The sequence below is a fragment of the Scyliorhinus canicula genome, chromosome 20, assembly GCF_902713615.1.
Source record: "Scyliorhinus canicula chromosome 20, sScyCan1.1, whole genome shotgun sequence".
NCBI classification, from domain to species: Eukaryota; Metazoa; Chordata; class Chondrichthyes; order Carcharhiniformes; family Scyliorhinidae; genus Scyliorhinus; species Scyliorhinus canicula.
In genome coordinates, this window is record NC_052165.1 from 62,730,466 (window position 1) to 62,747,949 (window position 17,484).

The window sequence follows — 17,484 nt, forward strand, 5'->3', positions numbered from 1 at the left end:
CCACCCCCGACAGGATGGACGCCGAGATCCTACCGGGTAAGACCACATGTAAATGGCGCCGGCGGGACTCGGGCTTTCTTGGCGGCCACTCGGCCCATCCCGGGCGGAGAATCGCCCGGGGGGGGGACCAAATAGGGTGGCCCCCAACCATCGCTGCGAATCGGCGGACCGGCGTCAGGTCGGCGGCGTGCGAATCGCAACTGGCCCAGGGATTCTCCGACCCAGCGCGGGTTGCGAGAGTCCCGCCCCCGATCTGGCAACCCATTTTTTTAGACCAGAAGTAAAGGCAGTTTTCTTTCCTGGTAGAATAGTTTAAAAAAGTAATCATATTTTAAAGCCGAGCAGTCTGGCTTGAAGACTCGGAAGAGGCTGAAATAAGCCAGTCGAAATAACTATTTGAAGATATTCAGCCAATCTGAAGGTGTTCTAACAGGAGTCCAAATCCGTTCTGTGAAGCAAGTCTTACTGTGTCCCATGCTGATTATAAGATGGATTGCAGGCTATATGTTTCTTTTCTTGTTGTTTAATGGGAAATTGAGCAATAGTGTTAAGGGGTAATTGTAAGCGGTTTTTTTTCGGTGTGAAGGTGAAGAGTTTAATATTGTATTCATAATAAAGTTCTGTTTTAAAATACCAAAGCCCTATTTCTTCATGCAACCACTCCTGGAGTGAATCATTCTTTCTGTACAGTCTTACAAATAAACTAAGATATTGGTTTTGGTCCAGTATCCTAGCCATGGTTGGGGCCAGGTCTGGGATCGTAATAGCAATGTAAGTCAGAATGCTGTTATGGAACTGCTCCAGCTTTCAGAGCAGGTTCTGCAACAGAAATTGTTCTAAATCCTAACTTTTGAATCTCATGCATGAATTGAATGCAAACCTAAAATAATGACGACGTGTCTGTTTATCATGGTGGAAGGGAGTTGTTGCAGGTCCATACATGAGTATACCCTAGTGTGCATTAGCGCCTTAAGAAGACATCTGAATTTGCAGAATAAAGTTTGATGTTGTCGGAGATTCAATAATCAGGGAGCCGGAAACTGGGAACAAGAGTTGAGTTGATCTCAGAATCAGAGATTACAGTTTAAAGGGGATGGAGTTCAAATTCAAATCCATTTTATATATTCACGTTGAGGATACCAACTCTGCATTTCTCTTCATTTCTCTCAACAGTTGGTAAGCCAGCCCCATGCTAAGCAGTGTGATTATTCTACAGCACTGAAGCAGTGCAATAGAGACAAGAACAGAAATTCTTCCATCATTCCTGGTAGGTTGGAAGGTCAAGTTTTTGAAAGCTTATTTAAGTTATTTAAGAAGGTTTGTAAATTGCAGAAAGTACCAGTTTTGCAGTTTCCTCTGCTATATAACCATACCATGTGGGCACTAAATGGCTTTATGGAAAATTCCTGTATAGTACCATAGATTTCCGCCGTATCGGACCGTAGTGTGTGCTGTTGGCATCCGCTTTCCCACGAGAATTTTGAAATCCTGAACCTTTACAAGGGAGCCAGTCAGTATCATAGCTGATTATCATTGGAACCATAAGTGGCTTTTTTTTATATTCTAGTGGAGAGATCAAGAGTTGGACTCTCAACAACAAATGTGGAGGGTGCCGATTACATCAACGCCTCTTACATTTCGGTAAGTCTGTATTGGTTCAATAATAATAATAATCTTTATTGTCACAAGTAGGCTTACATTAACACTGCAATGAAGTTACTGTGAAAATCCCCTAGTTGCCACACTCTGGCACCTGTTTGGGTACACGGAGGGAGAATTCAAAATGTCCAAATCACCTGACAAGCACGTCTTTCGGGAGTTGTGAGAGGAAACTGGAGCATCCGGAGGAAACCCACGCAGATATGGAGAGAGTGTGCAGACTCTGCACAGACAGTGACCCAAGCCGGGAATCGAACCTGAGACCCCGGCACTTGGAAGCAACAGTGCTAACCACTGTGTTACCATGCCGCCCATAGATTGTGCAGGTATAGACCAGGTGGTGGGAGTGGGCACGTAGCAATGAGCGGCCTCCTTATCAGTAGGCAGAACTGTCAATCATTCACAAAATGCAAGCTCCTCACTTCTCAAAGCTTAAAGATTTGGATGTTTCATCCTTGCCGTCTTAATCCTTCTCCTCCTGAAGGAATGCAACCAGGAATCAGCAATTACTAGTCTTCCAGGTCTAGGATGTTTAAGGAACTGAAACTGAGCAGAAATTTGAACCCAGCAAGAGTTTCATAAGGGTGAAATGAGCTCATAGACCACAGCATGGATATCTCTCAGCAACACCAGTGGTTGTTTCTAAGCAGCGATCAAACAAAGTATGGATCTTGACAGATTTTACTCCTTCTGGAAATCTGGGCTTCTCTGCAATGACAGACACTCCAACATACATCATAAGAAGGAGTAAGCACCCTAGTGTGCAACTGGTTAGAGAACAGACGTTGATTTACACTTGAGAGAAGGAGAGATCAATGACTCAGCTCAACTTATCCACCTAATCTGAAAGTGAATGTTAGACCATAGACATAGGAGCAGAATTAGGCCACTCGGCCCATCAAATCTGCTCCGCCATTCAATCATAACTGATATTTTTCTCATCCCCATTCTCCTGCTTTCTCACCATAACCCCTGATCCCCTTGTTGATGTCTGAAAACACTTAGTCAGATTACATTTAGCAACTAATCTGTGGTTGCACTCTTGTTCTTGCCTCATGCATTTGATTTCCTTTTCTACGAATTCTGGAATTGATTGGAAGAAAACATTAATTTTACTGATCCTCACTGAGACGACATGGTGTATCTGAATGCAGCATTCATAACAAAACAGATGAATTAATAGCACAAACAGAGATAAATATGTATGACTTGGTAGCCATTTCAGAGACATGGTTGCAAGGTGACTAAGGTTGCAACCTAAATATTCCAGGCTATTTGACATTTTTGAAGGACAGGAAATTAGGAAAACGTGAGGGGGTAGCTCTGTTAATTAAGGATGCTATTATAATGGTAGTGAGAGGTATTGATCACAAATCAATGTGTAGAATCGATTTGAGCAAAGATAAGAAATAGCAATTGTGGGAAGTAGTCTACAGGCCTTCTAACAATGGCTACACTATAGGACAGAGTAAATAGATAGAAATAATGAGGGCTTGGAAGAAGGGTACTATAATAAACATGCATGATTTTAATCTTGATTTAGATTGGATGAATCATATTAAGAATGGTAGCCTGGAGGTGAGTTCATAGAGTGTATTTTAGACCTGGCAATGTGCAATGAGACAGGATTAGTTAATGACCCCACAGTAAATGAGCCTCCAGACAACAATGATCATAAAAAGATAGAATTTCACATTCAGTTCAAGGGTGCGGATCTAAAACAAATTCATGTTTTAAGCTTAAATGAAGGTAATTAGAAGGGCATGAAGTCAGAATTTGCTAAGATGAACTGGGAAAATAGGTTGAAAGATGGGACAGCAGGGAAACAGTGGCAGACATTTTAAGGAGATATTCCATAACTCTCAGAAAAAATATATTTCATTGAGAAAGAAAGGCTCTCTGAGAAGGATGCACCACACATGGCTAACTGAGGAAATTAACCGTAGTATCAAATTGGAAAAAAAGGTTAATTGCTGCAAAGATTAGTGATAGATTTGACAGATTTTAGAAATCCGCCAAGAATGACTGAAAATGTAAGGGGGAGAAATTAGAGTATGAAAGAAAACTACCTAGAATATAAAAAAAGATAGTAAAAGTTTCTGCAAATACTTGACAAGCAAAGAAGTAACTGAAATGAAATGAAATGAAAATCGCTTATTGTCACAAGTCGGCTTCAAATGAAGTTACTGTGAAAAGCCCCTAGTCGCCACATTCCGGCGCCTGTTCGGGGAGGCTGGTACGGGAATTGAACCGATCTGCTGGCTTGCCTTGGTCTGCTTTCAAAGCCAGCGATTTAGCCCTGTGCTAAACCAACCCCTCAACAAGGTTGATCCTTTAGAGGGTCAGAATGGGGAATATATAATGGGGAAATAAGGAAATGATGGCAGCATTGAATGGAAGCATTATATTTGCCTTCACAAAAACCTACTATTAAAATTTGAAAATCAACATCCATAAAGAACTCATGGGGTCAGAGGAAACACAGACCTACGAGCTGAAACACAAATTGGAAGAGGAGTTAGGAGGAGAGATAGAGGATGGTCTCTGGGCAGATGCGTTGAGTAGAGTCAATGCGTCCACATCATGCGCCAGGATCAGCCTGATACAATTCTAGGTTGTTCACCGGGCTCACATGACAGTGGCCCGGATGAGCAGGTTCTTTGGGATAGAAGACAGGTGTACAAGGTGTGCGGGAGGACCAGCGAGCCATGTTCATACATTCTGGGCATGCCCGAAGCTGAGGAGATTTTGGCAGGGGTTTGCAGATGTCAAGTCCAAGGTGTTAAAAGCAAGGGTGGCACCGAGTCCAGAGGTGGCGATTTTTGGAGTGTCGGAAGATCCGGGAATCCAGGAGGAGAAAGAGGCAGACGTTCTGGCCTTTGCCTCCCTGGTAGCCCGGAGACGGATACTATTAGCTTGGAGGGACTCAAAGCCCCCGAAGTCAGAGACCTGGCTCACTAACATGGCTAGCTTTCTCTGTCTGGAGAAAATCAAGTTCGCCCTGAGAGGGTCAATGTTAGGGTTCACCCGGAGGTGGCAGCCATTCGTCGACTTCGTTAGAGAAAATTAACTGTCAGCAAAAGGGAAGAAAGGTGGGACCTGTGAGGGCGGAAGACGGCCTTTGCACTATGTTTATATTTGTATGTGCACTGTTTGTTCTGTTATTGTTATAAAATCACAAATACCTCAATAAAATATTTTATAAAAAGAAAAATTTTAAAATCAAGAAGTAAAAGTGAAGGAGGAACTCAATACAATCACTAGGGATACGATACTGGGAAATATTTTAAAACTAAAGGTTAACAAGGCCCCTGGGCCTGATGGCTTTCATCCGAGGGTCTTAAAAGAAGTGGCTGCAAGGATAGTAGATACGTTGGTTGTGATCTTCCACAATTTGGGGTAGCACAGTGGCTGATCAGTAAGTTTGCGGATGGTATGAAAATTGGTAGAGAAATAGTGAGGAGAATAGCCTTTGCTTACAGGCGGATAAGTACAAGCTGGTCAGATGGGCTGATCAGTGGCAAAATGGAATTCAATCCAGATATGTGGAGGTGCTGCACTTGGGCAGTGCAAACAAGGCAAGGGAATACATGATAAACAGCAGGACCCTGGGAAACATCGAGGTTCAGAGGGACCTTGGGTGTGGTGGAGGGGCGTTCCCGCCGAGGCAGGCCAAAAGAAAGCCAGCAAAGTGCTGTTCAGTACCGAGGTCTGCAGAGCTTAGAAACACCCTGCTGAACATGCCCGAAACGGGCCTCTGTTTCTGTCCCGTTAAATTGCCCCCAGTATATTATTTTACTGGACTGAGACTGCAGAACTCTATGGTACAGAGGGATTTGCAAAAAGATTAGTGTAAGTGATTAGGATGAAAAATAGAATGTTGTTATTTATTGCAAATGGAATCGAGTAGACAAATTTAGCTACAGCTATCCAGGACCTTAGGTAGGCACTACTGTGTACAGTTTCTGTCTCTTATATAATAGGATGGTCGAAGGGGTGATTTTATCGAAGCATATAAGATTTTGAGAGGACTTGACAGGATGGGTCCTTGGAGGATGTTTCCTCTTATGGGGGAGTCTAGAACTTGGGGACACAGTTTAAAATTAGGGGTCTCCCATTTCGGACTGAGCTGAGGAGAATTTATTTCTCTGCTGGTTGTTAGTCTGTGGCATTCTCTTTCCCAGAAAGCTGTAAGTTGAGTTCGATAGACTTTCGATCGACAAGGGAATTGAGGGCAGATGGGATCCTCGATGCGAGGCCTGATATGAAATATGGTACCTTCAGCAGTGCATCACTCCCTCAGTCATGCACTGGTGTATTGAAAGCTCTAACACAGTCCCAAGCACCAAAGATTGTACTCCAACGTATAACACTGCCTAAATGCATGGCTGCCAGCTGTTTGGAGGTCCCCACAGTCCCAGCATTGGATCTTCTTGATCTCATTTTGTTCTGCTTTTGTCGTTTTTTGGATGTGCTGAATGTGACTGCTGGATTTGAATTCTGGAGATCATTCTTGTGCATTTATACCTTGCTTTGCATTTAATTCCAGGGATTTCATCAAAGTAACGAGTTCATCATTACCCAACATCCACTGCCACATACCACAAGGGACTTCTGGAAAATGATTTGGGACTACAACGCTCAAATTATTGTCATGTTACCAGATAACCAAGGGACGGTATGGAGTCTCATTTTATGTTGGCATATTCTAATTTAGAATTGTGAGAGCCAACTCTTATATGTTTTCACCAGATTCGGCGACATAACCCAATGGGAAATTGTGACTGATGATTAAACTTTGCCTCGGTAGCACCTTTCATTTATGTACTCTACATGCCATCTTGTGCAATGACAGTACGGTACCAGAATGAGATGAGATTCAGTCATTGGCATATTATTGGGGAAACAGAAGCAAGTGTTTTTTCCCTCCTTCTGACCAGTGCCCTCTCTGTGTGCAATATTCACCAAAAAATAAACACCTGTTCACCCACTGGATCTTTGACAGAAGAATTGTGGAAACAAGGGGCGGGATTCTCCGCCCCGCCAGACCCGCTTGCTGGTGCGGCGCGACCCTCACCGGCAGCACGATCCTCCGTCCCGGCAGCCGGCCAATGGGGTTTCCCATTGTGGCCATCCCCACGCCATCGGGGAATCCGCGGGCGTGAGTGCACTGCCGGCGAAGCAGAGGATCCCTCCAACAGAAAATCCCACCCAAGATTTCTCAGTACTTGTGCAATTCCTCTGCTGAGGGGAATGGGAGACACAGAATATAAGGGTAAATTACCAGATAGTCTGTTATGATGAATGCAGGATTTTATATATATTGAATTATAAAAAATTTGTAATTTAAAGGTTAAAAACCTGGGATAGTGTGTGTTTGACTGCAGTAGTCATGTTTTTAAAGGAATCTTGTTTGGCAAGACCAGAAAGGTTTTAGGAGCCAGAGGTCAAACTGACCAGAGTAAAAAGCCTGGGCTAATGCACTGATGTTTGACTAGGGGAAGTGCTTGGGGAGTTAATGTGTTCTCAGCTTGGGGAAGATGATGTCATTACTGGGTGGCTATTAAGCTATTCAGACATTTTGAGAAGGTTTTTGAGTTGAGTTCTGATCTGGCAGACACTTAGTCCACAAATAAAGGGCTGGATTCTCCGCCCGGAATGTCTGAAGCATGTTTTCCGATAGGATGGAGAATCGGGTGTTGGAGGAAGATTGGAATTGGCACCTGCAATGCTCCCACACCCCACTGGCGCTGGGATCGAGGTTCACGACTGTGTGCCAATGAAAGGATGTAAATAAATATAAATGGGCCCTAAAGACTCATTTGCATCCATTTAGCGGGCCCAGCACCCTATTCTCCGGCCCTCCATAATTCTTTAGTCCTCTGGGCCAGGAATCATATGGGTGCGGATCACTTCTGGATTTACTAATGTGGTCCTGACTTGGTGGACCCCTCAGTGGACCAAGGGGGTAACCTCTTAGGGAAGTTGTCCCCAAATTCCATCCGAGGGCCACCCTTCCCCCCGCCCACTCACAATTTACTATCTGCCCACCCCACCCCGACAAGACCACCCCCCTCCACATGCTCCTCCCACAGACCCCATGAATGATTGAGTCCCAGGGACACATGGGCACCCCTGACTACAGGGGCCCCCTGACTAGAAGGACCCCCCCCCAACAAATTCTGTCCCGTCACAGAAAATAAACCCCTACCTGAAAGCTAGAGAGCATTCCAGGCAGAGGCACTGAAAAATATTACACACTTACCATGTGTCCATTCCTCAAAGGAGAACACATGTGACCTGCGCTGCAACCCCGCAGATCTATTAGCTACAAGCCATCCATTCCTTTTTAGTTGTGGGCTATGATTACCAGCTTCCACAAACCAGCTGCAGCCTTGATTCATTCATCTCCATTCATGGATGAGTGAGTATTAAGTGCTGAAATCCCAATGTATACAAACATCAACCATATCAAAGAGCGGTAATTGCATTGCAATCACAGGCTTGAGTGATTACGATGCACTTAGTCATTGGAATGCTTTTACTTGGTAAAAGAGAGACCTGGGGGTCTCACAATTAGGGAGTACCTGGGGCAGGATGGGTCTGGTCACACCCCGTATTTGACACACAAGCAATCTGGGATAGGGGCTGCTTTGCGATGTGGGGAGGGTGGAGGCTGCTTTGCGGTGCATGGGGGGTGGGTGTAGGGCTTATTTTGCAGTGCGGGGGGGGGGGGGGGGTGTTGGCCAGCCATGGGACTTTGCTATCTGGCTGCCCACTTGCAATGATGGCCCAAAGCGGGATGGCACGATGGCACAGTGGTTAAGTCTGCTGCCTCACAGCTCCAGGGCCACAAATTCAATTCCCTCCTTGGGAGATTTTCTGTGTGGAGTTTGCACTTTCTCCCGGTGTCTGTGTGGGTTTCCTCCAGGTGCTGCGGTTTTCTCCCACAGTCCAAGGATGTGCAGGTTAGGTGGATTGGCCATGCTAAATTGCCCCTTAATGTCCAAAAGGTTAGATGGGGTTACTGGGTTACCAGGGATAGGATGGAGGTGTGCGCTTAAGTAGGGTACTCTTTCCAAGTGCAGGTGCAGACTCGATGAGCTGAATGCCTTCCTTCTGCACTGTAAATTCTACAATATTATGATTCCCTTGGGAAAGTCTCAAATTCCTCGCCATGCATAAATAGCAAAACGTGATTGGACGGAGAATAGCCTCCGCCGTCAAAATCGCAGTAGGCACCGGTTTGACACCAAATCGGGGTCCTCCGGCACCTTGAACATGACGTAAATGCGTCGCTCGCAAGGCGGCGTTTAAGCACCCTGGCATATCATTAGCGAGCCTGACCCTCTGTTCTCCAGGGCCTTCGCAATTCACCACCGCCGATGGGCTGAGTTCTTGTAGGCGCGATTCACTTGTGGCCTCAGCGGTCAGGAACCCGGCTTGTTGGCTGCGGAGTGTGTCAGTGCTGTCCAAGTCAGCCGGGAGCCGTGCTGCTGGCTGGGTAGGCTTCCGTGAGGGCTGGGGGACTGGTGGGGGGTGGCCAGGGAGTGTTTAAGGGGTAATTATAAGCTATTTTCTGGTGTGATGTTAAAGAGTTTAATATTGTGTTAATAAGTTTTGTTTTAAAATACAAAATCTCTATATTTCTTCATGCAATCACTCCCGGAGCGAAATATTCTTTCTGCACAGTCTTCCAAAATAAACTAAAATATTACGGTTTCCATCCATTACCTCAGCCACTCTGTTGGGGGTTCGGACTGGGATTGTAATTCAGTGATATTGGCTCAGTGATAATGGAAGCCACTTGACAAGGCAGACGGGCCTCAGTTTAATATCTCATTTGAAATATAGTACCTCCAGAAGTGTAGTGCTCCCTCAATCTCAGTTTCTGTGCTCAACTCACTGGAACAGGACTGAACCCACAGCCCTTTGAGCCAGTAGGAAGAGTACCTTGAAAACATTTAAAAAAAATAAATTTAGATTACCCAATTCATTTTTTCCAATTTCCACCAAATGGTCAAAAGCATGGCCAATCCACCTACCCTCCACATCTTTGGGTTGTGAGGGAAAGACCCACGCAGACACGGGGAGAATGTGCAAGCTCCACACGGACAGTGACCCAGAGCTGGGATTCGAACCTGGGTCGTCAGCGCCGTGGGTGGCAATGCTAATCACTGCGCCACCGTGCTGCCCGTGCCTTGAAAACATGAAAGGCAAAAATAAGTGCAGCCATTACTTGACAATGGATTGACTAATGCTTGGCTTGACTAGGACAACACTACAGCGGAGCATCATCAGCAGGTTAGAGTAAGAATTTATTCAGTTCTACTCATATTTTGATTTGTTTCCTGGCTGTCTTCCTGCACCTCCGAGAGAAGGTCTTCACCAAAATGCTGGTTGTAGTACAAGTTCTTAACCTTTATCTGTAAGCGGCCAGTGAGATATTTATGTGAATCTAAACACCATGTGGTTGTTGTTTTGTAGGCTGAGAATGAATCGGTGTACTGGCCAAGGAAGGACGAACCAATGAATTGTGAAGCATTTACAGTGAGCCTGATCAACCAGAGCCATCTCTGTCTTTCCAATGAGGAACAGCTCGTCATCCAGGATTTCATTCTGGAAGCAACGCAGGTAAAATACCAAAGATTAGTGAGCCAGGAAGGGAGGAGTGATTCAGTTCCGAGGCTGGTGTAATGTAGTTCATCTCAGAAAACAGGCTCTAATAAGGTATTACTTTTACAATAAGTACTATTAATAGGTTGAAACAAAACCATTTATTCTGCACCACCATAACATTTTAAGTATTTTTATTTGTAATTTGAAAACATCTGGTTAAGTTGATAAACCATACTATTGTGGATGCTGGAACCGGAATCGAAAATAGAAAATACTGGACAATCTCAGCAGCTGACAGCATCTGTGGAGAGAGAAGGGAATCGGCTTCGACAAAGTGTCATCCAGACTCGAAACGTTTGCTCCTTTCTCTCTCCACAGATGCTGTGAGACCTGCTGTGATTGTCCAGTATTTTCTCTTTCGGTTAAGTTAATAACTAGGCAAGGTGGTCAGCAACTTTACTGGTGACCTGTGTTTATTTTTCACCCACTGAATTCCTGAGTTACTGATGCTTGCTGTACTTTGCCAATTACTGCTCTTCTGTTCCATTCAGCTCTTCTCGCACTGTCTGATATCTTTTATTTCTCTCAGAATGCCTCCATCTACTCCTTACCATTTCTTAAACTCCAACCAGCACATTTTATAGGAACCTATGTGTTCTGCCCCCTCCCCTGTCTTGCTGCTCATTATTTTTTGAGGAAGGGTTTACATCTGAAACATGATCTGACTTGTTCCTTCCTGACGATGCCACCTGTTCTTCTGAGTCTTTCAGCATATTTCTGTTGTTGGTTAATTTTTAATCTGGCTTCCGCTGCCGGTAGATCTTTCCACCAAATGGTCAAGAGCTCAGAGCAAGCACATTCTCCTAGCTGACTGCATCATGACGTGTATTAGAAAATGAGATATCTGCACATCAGTCTCTGTCTTGGCCATTCTTCACACCATTGATAATAATAATCTTTATTATTGTCACAATTAGGCTTACATTAACACTGCAGTGAAGTTACTGTGAAAAGCCCCTAGTCGCCACGTTCCGGCGCCTGTTTGGGTACACAGATGGAGAATTCAGAATGTCCAAGTCACCTAACAGCATGTCTTTTGGGACTTGTGAGAGGAAATCCACACAGACATGGGCAAAACGTACAGAGTCCGCACAGACAGTGACCCACACTGGGAGTCGAACCCGGGACCCTGGCGCTGGAAAGAAACCGTGATAACCACTGAGCTACATGCCAACCATTGTCCTCACAACTATCAGTTGAAAGCAATTTGGGGAAGCCGCCTTTTCTGGCATATCCCTGAAGCAGAATAGTGGGCGATCATGAGAATACAGCATTTTGAGCCTTACAGAAGGAAGAGGTCCCCTGTGTTTGTTTCGGAGTCTGAGCTGAACTAGCCGACTGACGTTTGGTTGGAGCAGAGGGCATGATTATTGGCCGTGATGGGTGGGCTGTGTGGTGGGCTGCATGCCGTTGGAACAATTTCACTCGCGACGTCTTCCACAACCAGATAAATCACCTGCCCTCCCTCCATCTAACTGATGTTACTAATCCTGGGGAAGGTAAATACACAGTCCAGCCCACGCGCAACCATAACCCAGCAAGGATTCAGTAATGAGAGAAACATGGTTAACATTTCAGGCCTGTAACCTCTCAGAGCTCCATAATGCTGCCTGTCCTGCTGAGTATTTCCAGCATTCTCTGTTTTTATTTCTGAATTCCAGAGCTCCGATCTGGAAGAATTACATGAAACAGGAGAGAAAGGGTAAAGAGCAGCTTCTTAGAGGCGGGCAATTAAAAATAGCAGGTTTCGTTAAAAACATCTTTTGTTGAATGAGGTTCATTAACTATGACTACTATGACCATCATCTCCCATGACTGTATGATTAAATGTGTGGTTACTTGTGCGTTCATCTGTTTCCATTAGTGATCACCATTCATTTCCTTCTCTGTGATTCTCACCCACCCCAGCAGAGAAAATCTAATATATTGGGGTGCAAATGTTTTTGTTCAATTTCTATTCACCTACCCTGCACATCTTTGGGTTGTGGGGGTGAGACCCATGCAGACACGAGGAGAATGTGCAAACTCCACACGGGCAGTGACCTGGAGCCGGGATTGAACCCGGGTCCTCGGCGCCGTGAGGAGACAGTGCTAACCATTGCGCCACTGTGCCGCCCAATGTTTATTGTTTAAAACTGGTGCTTAATTTCAATCAGATTCTTTTGTTCCCAACAAGAGCAAGTAAAAGAACCAAAGATGATCCAGTTCTGGCCTCCTGCACATCCCCAATGTTTGGCACTCCAGGTGGCCATCCCTTCAACTAAGAAGGAAATAGGTAGATTTTTAGACTGTAAGGGTTTCAGGTGTTATAGAATAGAATCCCTATAGTGCAGAAAGAGGCCATTCGGCCCCTCGAGTCTGCACTGACCCTCTGAAAGAGCACCCTAGGTAGGCCCAATCCCCAACCCTAGCACCACCAAGGGGAAGTTTAGCCAATCCACCTACTCATCTTTGGACTGTGGGAGGAAATCAGAGCACCCGGAGAAAATCCAGGCAGACATGGGGAGAAAGTGCAAACTCCACACAATCACCCATGGTCAGAATTGATCCCAGGTCCCTGGCGCTGTGAGACAGCAGTGCTAACCACTCTGCCACCCTGCCGCCCAAAGGGTGTCAAGGGATATGGGGAGAATGGCGTTGAGACAAAGCATCAGCCATGATCATGTTGAATGGCAGAGCAGGCTCAGAGGGCTGACTGGCCTGCTCCTGCTCTTTTCTATGTTTACCAAGGCCCTCAGCTCTGCAATTAGCTCCCTAAACCTCTGCATCCATATTTTCTCCTCTACGTGACTCCTTAAAAGCTTTGACCAAGCTTTAGATAGCCTGTTCTAATAGCTCTTTATGTGCCTTTAGCATAAAATTTTGTTATCGTTCCTGTGAAATACCTCGGATGCTTTGTTATGTTAAAGAGGCTAATGAATGCAAAGCAGCTGGAGGCAGGGCTCCAATTGATGGAGTGGTGGCAATCAAGGATGAGCGAGAGACAAGAAGTGGACAACCCTTAAAGTTTACAGATAGAACACTTTTTGGAATATTACCCTATTCACTGAAAAAGGCTCATTTGAATGAGAGGCATCTGTCTGAGCATGTGTTAATGTAGTGACTTCTTTTCAAGGTAGGTCAACAGCATTATTAGAATATATTTTTCCTCTAATTGGAATTGCAGTGAAGTTTGCAATACATCAAATTGTATCACTATGCTTAAAAATATCCTGAGACATATTCCGCAATTAGATGCAATTTCACAATCCAGAAGTCAGAGGTCTGAGTCTTCAGCCTATGAATTTGACAGCATCATGAAGATTAGTTTTGACTGTTCATAAGCAAGTGTGCTGTGATGGCCCCACTTTTAGGTAGTGCAGCAAAAAAAAACATTATTTCACTCTATTAGATGCGTACCTTCTGCCATTGAATAACAGAACTATATGGACAATGATTTTGTTTTTAAAAATTGCCTCTGCTACAGGATGACTATGTGCTTGAAGTGAGGCACTACCAGTCTCCAAAGTGGCCAAATCCAGACGGTCCGATAAGCAAAACCTTTGAGCTCCTCAACGTGATACGAGAAGAAGCTGCTACAAGGGATGGGCCAACAATTGTCCATGATGAGTAAGCCTTTTTCATTGTTAACCTATTTAACATTAAACCACTCACACAACAGAGGTCTCTTCATGAAAACACCTCATCAGAAATGGAAGCTGTCATGTTTATCCAGTTGTTGCTTTTAACAAAGCCCCCAAAATGGAGTGGAGTACTCGACCTGGCTTTTAGTGTTTCATTGATTCTGTGAGAAAAGCATGATTTGGAGAAACCTGAATAGACTCTATTGAGTGACTGGTCTGTCGGCTGCCACAGGAGCTCCTCGCTCAGGCCCAACCTGTTAATGCTCTTCCTGTTCCTGACAGCAGTATGATTAAACATAGTATCCATACAGCTGGCTGAGGGAGAGGACAAGAATCTTCAGTCGAGCCTTAATCCACATTGATAATTCTTGCATGGTTCTCAGGCATTTCTGATGTGAAACAAAGTTTTAATGTTCATTGGACTGACAATTTGACTTTGGACTAGACTGACGTTGGATATGAAGGTGTAATCATTGACCGCTATGTACAAAAAAATCTAAAGCTCATCTTTTATTTCCTTCAATAGACACGGGGGGATAACAGCTGGTACCTTCTGTGCTTTGACTAAATTGATGCATCAGCTGGAGAGTGAAAACTCGGTGGATGTTTATCAAGTGGCTAAAATGATTAATTTAATGAGGCCTGGCGTCTTCACTGATATTGTAAGTCACTAAACACTGTCTTGTAAATGCAGGATTAACTCATATTTTTGCCAAAACATTTTCAAAACATATTTAAGAATAAGCGTGGCATTGATGGAAGAGGAAAGGTAACCTTGTACTGTGTCTGGGGGACACTTGTAGGGAATGTTCCAATGAATGAACAGTGATGGTGTTTGCTTCTTTGGCCTCATTATATGTGTTGGATTCCTTGAGCAGAGACTGAGGGGGGACATGATTGAGATGTACCAAATTATGAGGGCATAGATAGACGGGAAGAAACTTTTCCCCTTGGTGGAGGGATCACTGACCAGGGGACATAGATTTAAGTTAAGAGGCAGGAGGTTTAGAGGGGATGTGAGGAAAAACGTTTTTACCTAGAGGATGATGGGAGTGGGGACTCTCATAACATATAAGAAGCTCTTGCGATCCCAAGGTTATGGACAAGTGCTTGGAAATGGGATTTGAATAATTAAGTGGTTGCTTTTACAGGCACAGACTCAATGGCCAAAGGACCTTTTCTGTGCTGTATGACTCTGTGCTGCCTTTTAGGGTGGTATTGAGGTGCAGACTGCTGTGGTGGTCATTCATACCTTGGGACAGAAATGTTCTGAACTAAGTTTGATGGGCCTTTGTTGGAGGAGCTGCACCTTCAAACCAAATCTCTTATGGGGGTTCGAGTTGTTGCGGATATTGGGAGAAAGTGGGACTATGGCATTGAGATAGAGGATCAGTCATGGTCATATTGAATGCTGGAGGAGGCTCGAAGGGCTTGAATGGCTTACTCCTGCTCCTAGTTTCTATGTTTTTGTTTTAATATGTGGGAGACGTAATTGCTCTGATTTGCCTGAATTCCCACAGGCAGCACGGGGACAGTTAAACTGTCACTCTGTTCTCAGCCCAGGTTATCTGTGAGCATCACAATGGGTGAACTGCTAGCAGTTTACAGAATACATACTGAGCAAAAAAAATGTAAAAACCTTTCAGTAAGTCACCATGTAACAATTCTCTATCCATAATGAAAAGAGTTAAACCATTTTCGTTTCAACTTGTGTGGCATTTGAAAGGAGGGAAATGTACAATTGGAATTTTTTATGTCATTGAATATATCTCTGACATTATTAAGTAACTGAACATGTACTAGCAGCCCTTCCGCATTTTTAGATAATCGCAGAAATGTTACAGGCAGAAGGAGGCCATTTGGCCCACTGATTTCCCTAATGAGCAACTCACCTAGTTCCATTCTCCCACCTTTTCCCTGTAACCCGCACATTATTCCTTTTCAGATAACTGCCTAATCACACCGTCAGGCAGTGCATTCCAAATCTTAACTACTCGCTGCATGAAAGAGTATTTCCTCATATCGCTTTTCATTATTTTTACCAATTACTTTAAATCTGTGCTCTCTTGTTCTCAATTCTTTCATGAAGGTGAACAGTTTCTCCCTAGCTACTCTGTCCAGACCCCTCATGATTTTATATACCTCTGTAAAATCTTAACCTCTCCAATCTATCTTCATAACTGCAGTTCATCGTCCTCGAACCATTCTCATAAATCCTTTCTGCATTCTTTCTAACAACTTCATAAAGTGTAGTGCGCAGAGCTGGATTACAATATACCAGCTGAGGCGAAACTAATGTCTTACACAAGTTCAGCATAATCTCCTTGCTTGTGTACTCTAAACATGTTGTTTTGGAGTGGAGAGAGAAAAGATCACTTTTTGTGTTGGGAGATTCGGACCCAGTTGCAATGATTCTCAAAAGTGTTACAGAAAGAATGAGGCCTGTTCTCTCTCCACAGGATCAGTACCAATTTTTATATAAAGCTGTCCTCAGCCTGATCAGCACAAGAGAAGATGAAAACCCTGCAACTACATTGGAAACCAATGGCCTGGCCATGTCTGCCAATGACTGTAATGGAGCAGAAAGCATGGAGTCTCTGGTGTAACAGTGCAAGGAATATCCTCAACACAGCACAGGAGAAAAACACAACCCTATTTAAGATCTTGTTAATTATACAGGTATCCATTGCAAAATCCTGGTATCCATTTTGTGTCACCAGTGGACATTGGCCTGTGGGTGCCTTTTATATTTTAAAAAATCGTTAGCGGAAATTGTTGTGCAGTGTGTGAATGTCCCATTTGCATTACGCTGGCCTGACTGATGTTCGCTGTAGTTGCATATTCAGCATGTTCAGTGTCACGTTCCATGGTCTGCTTCAAGTCTGTATCAGAGTTAAGAGAGGTGGGGAGGGGGTGCTTGTGGGGGGCAGGGGGGTTTGTGGTGGGGTGGGGGGGGGGGGGGGGCGGGGGGGGGGGTGGGGGGGGTTGCGTTCAAGACAGTCTTGTAAAGAGGTTTCCGAAAGAGAATATTGACCGCAACATCAATGGCTACTAAAGTGCTGCTGCCGAAGACTTATCTCTCCGTTTTCCATGATGTCAACACCTTTATAAAGACCAACATTCAGCAGTACCCAAGCAAGATACTGAATGTACAGAAATAAATATCAGTGTTGACCAAGTCTGGATGTGGACGTCATATTGTTAAAGAAAGAAAATTAATCTTCTAATACATAATGTAAATAGTAGAACAATGAACCTGTCCATGGACCAAATTTCTATTTATAATTCTAGATTTTTATATTTTACTACAGAGTCTTTTCTAGTCTTTTTTGATGTTCTGACTACATGGTTGTCGTAGCTGGCATTTTATTAATGTTTGAAAATGTCTGTTTAATTCAGCTTTGATTCTAAATCTCATGTCAGATGTTTATTAATGACTTATTCGATGTAACTTTACAAATAACAGCATGCAATTTTAACACTACTTGTGCAACAGAAATAGTAAGTTCTAGACAGACTTTTC

At 44.1% G+C, this 17,484-nt stretch overlaps 1 protein-coding gene across 4 annotated transcripts in view; it reads left to right on the forward strand.

The window, feature by feature from the left end:
* The window catches only part of ptprz1a (protein tyrosine phosphatase receptor type Z1a), a 256,830-nt gene extending 240,110 nt beyond the window's left edge, over nucleotides 1-16,720 (forward strand). For all 4 annotated transcript variants that reach the window (XM_038781321.1, XM_038781324.1, XM_038781322.1 and 1 more), the window contains 7 exons: nucleotides 1,174-1,267; nucleotides 1,568-1,641; nucleotides 6,209-6,337; nucleotides 10,147-10,293; nucleotides 13,805-13,947; nucleotides 14,488-14,623; nucleotides 16,421-16,720. In XM_038781321.1, the coding sequence (XP_038637249.1) occupies nucleotides 1,174-1,267; nucleotides 1,568-1,641; nucleotides 6,209-6,337; nucleotides 10,147-10,293; nucleotides 13,805-13,947; nucleotides 14,488-14,623; nucleotides 16,421-16,567 (870 nt within the window). In that variant the 3' untranslated portion in view covers nucleotides 16,568-16,720. The remainder of the gene's footprint in view (nucleotides 1-1,173; nucleotides 1,268-1,567; nucleotides 1,642-6,208; nucleotides 6,338-10,146; nucleotides 10,294-13,804; nucleotides 13,948-14,487; nucleotides 14,624-16,420) is intronic.
* Nucleotides 16,721-17,484: the final 764 nt, after the last annotated feature.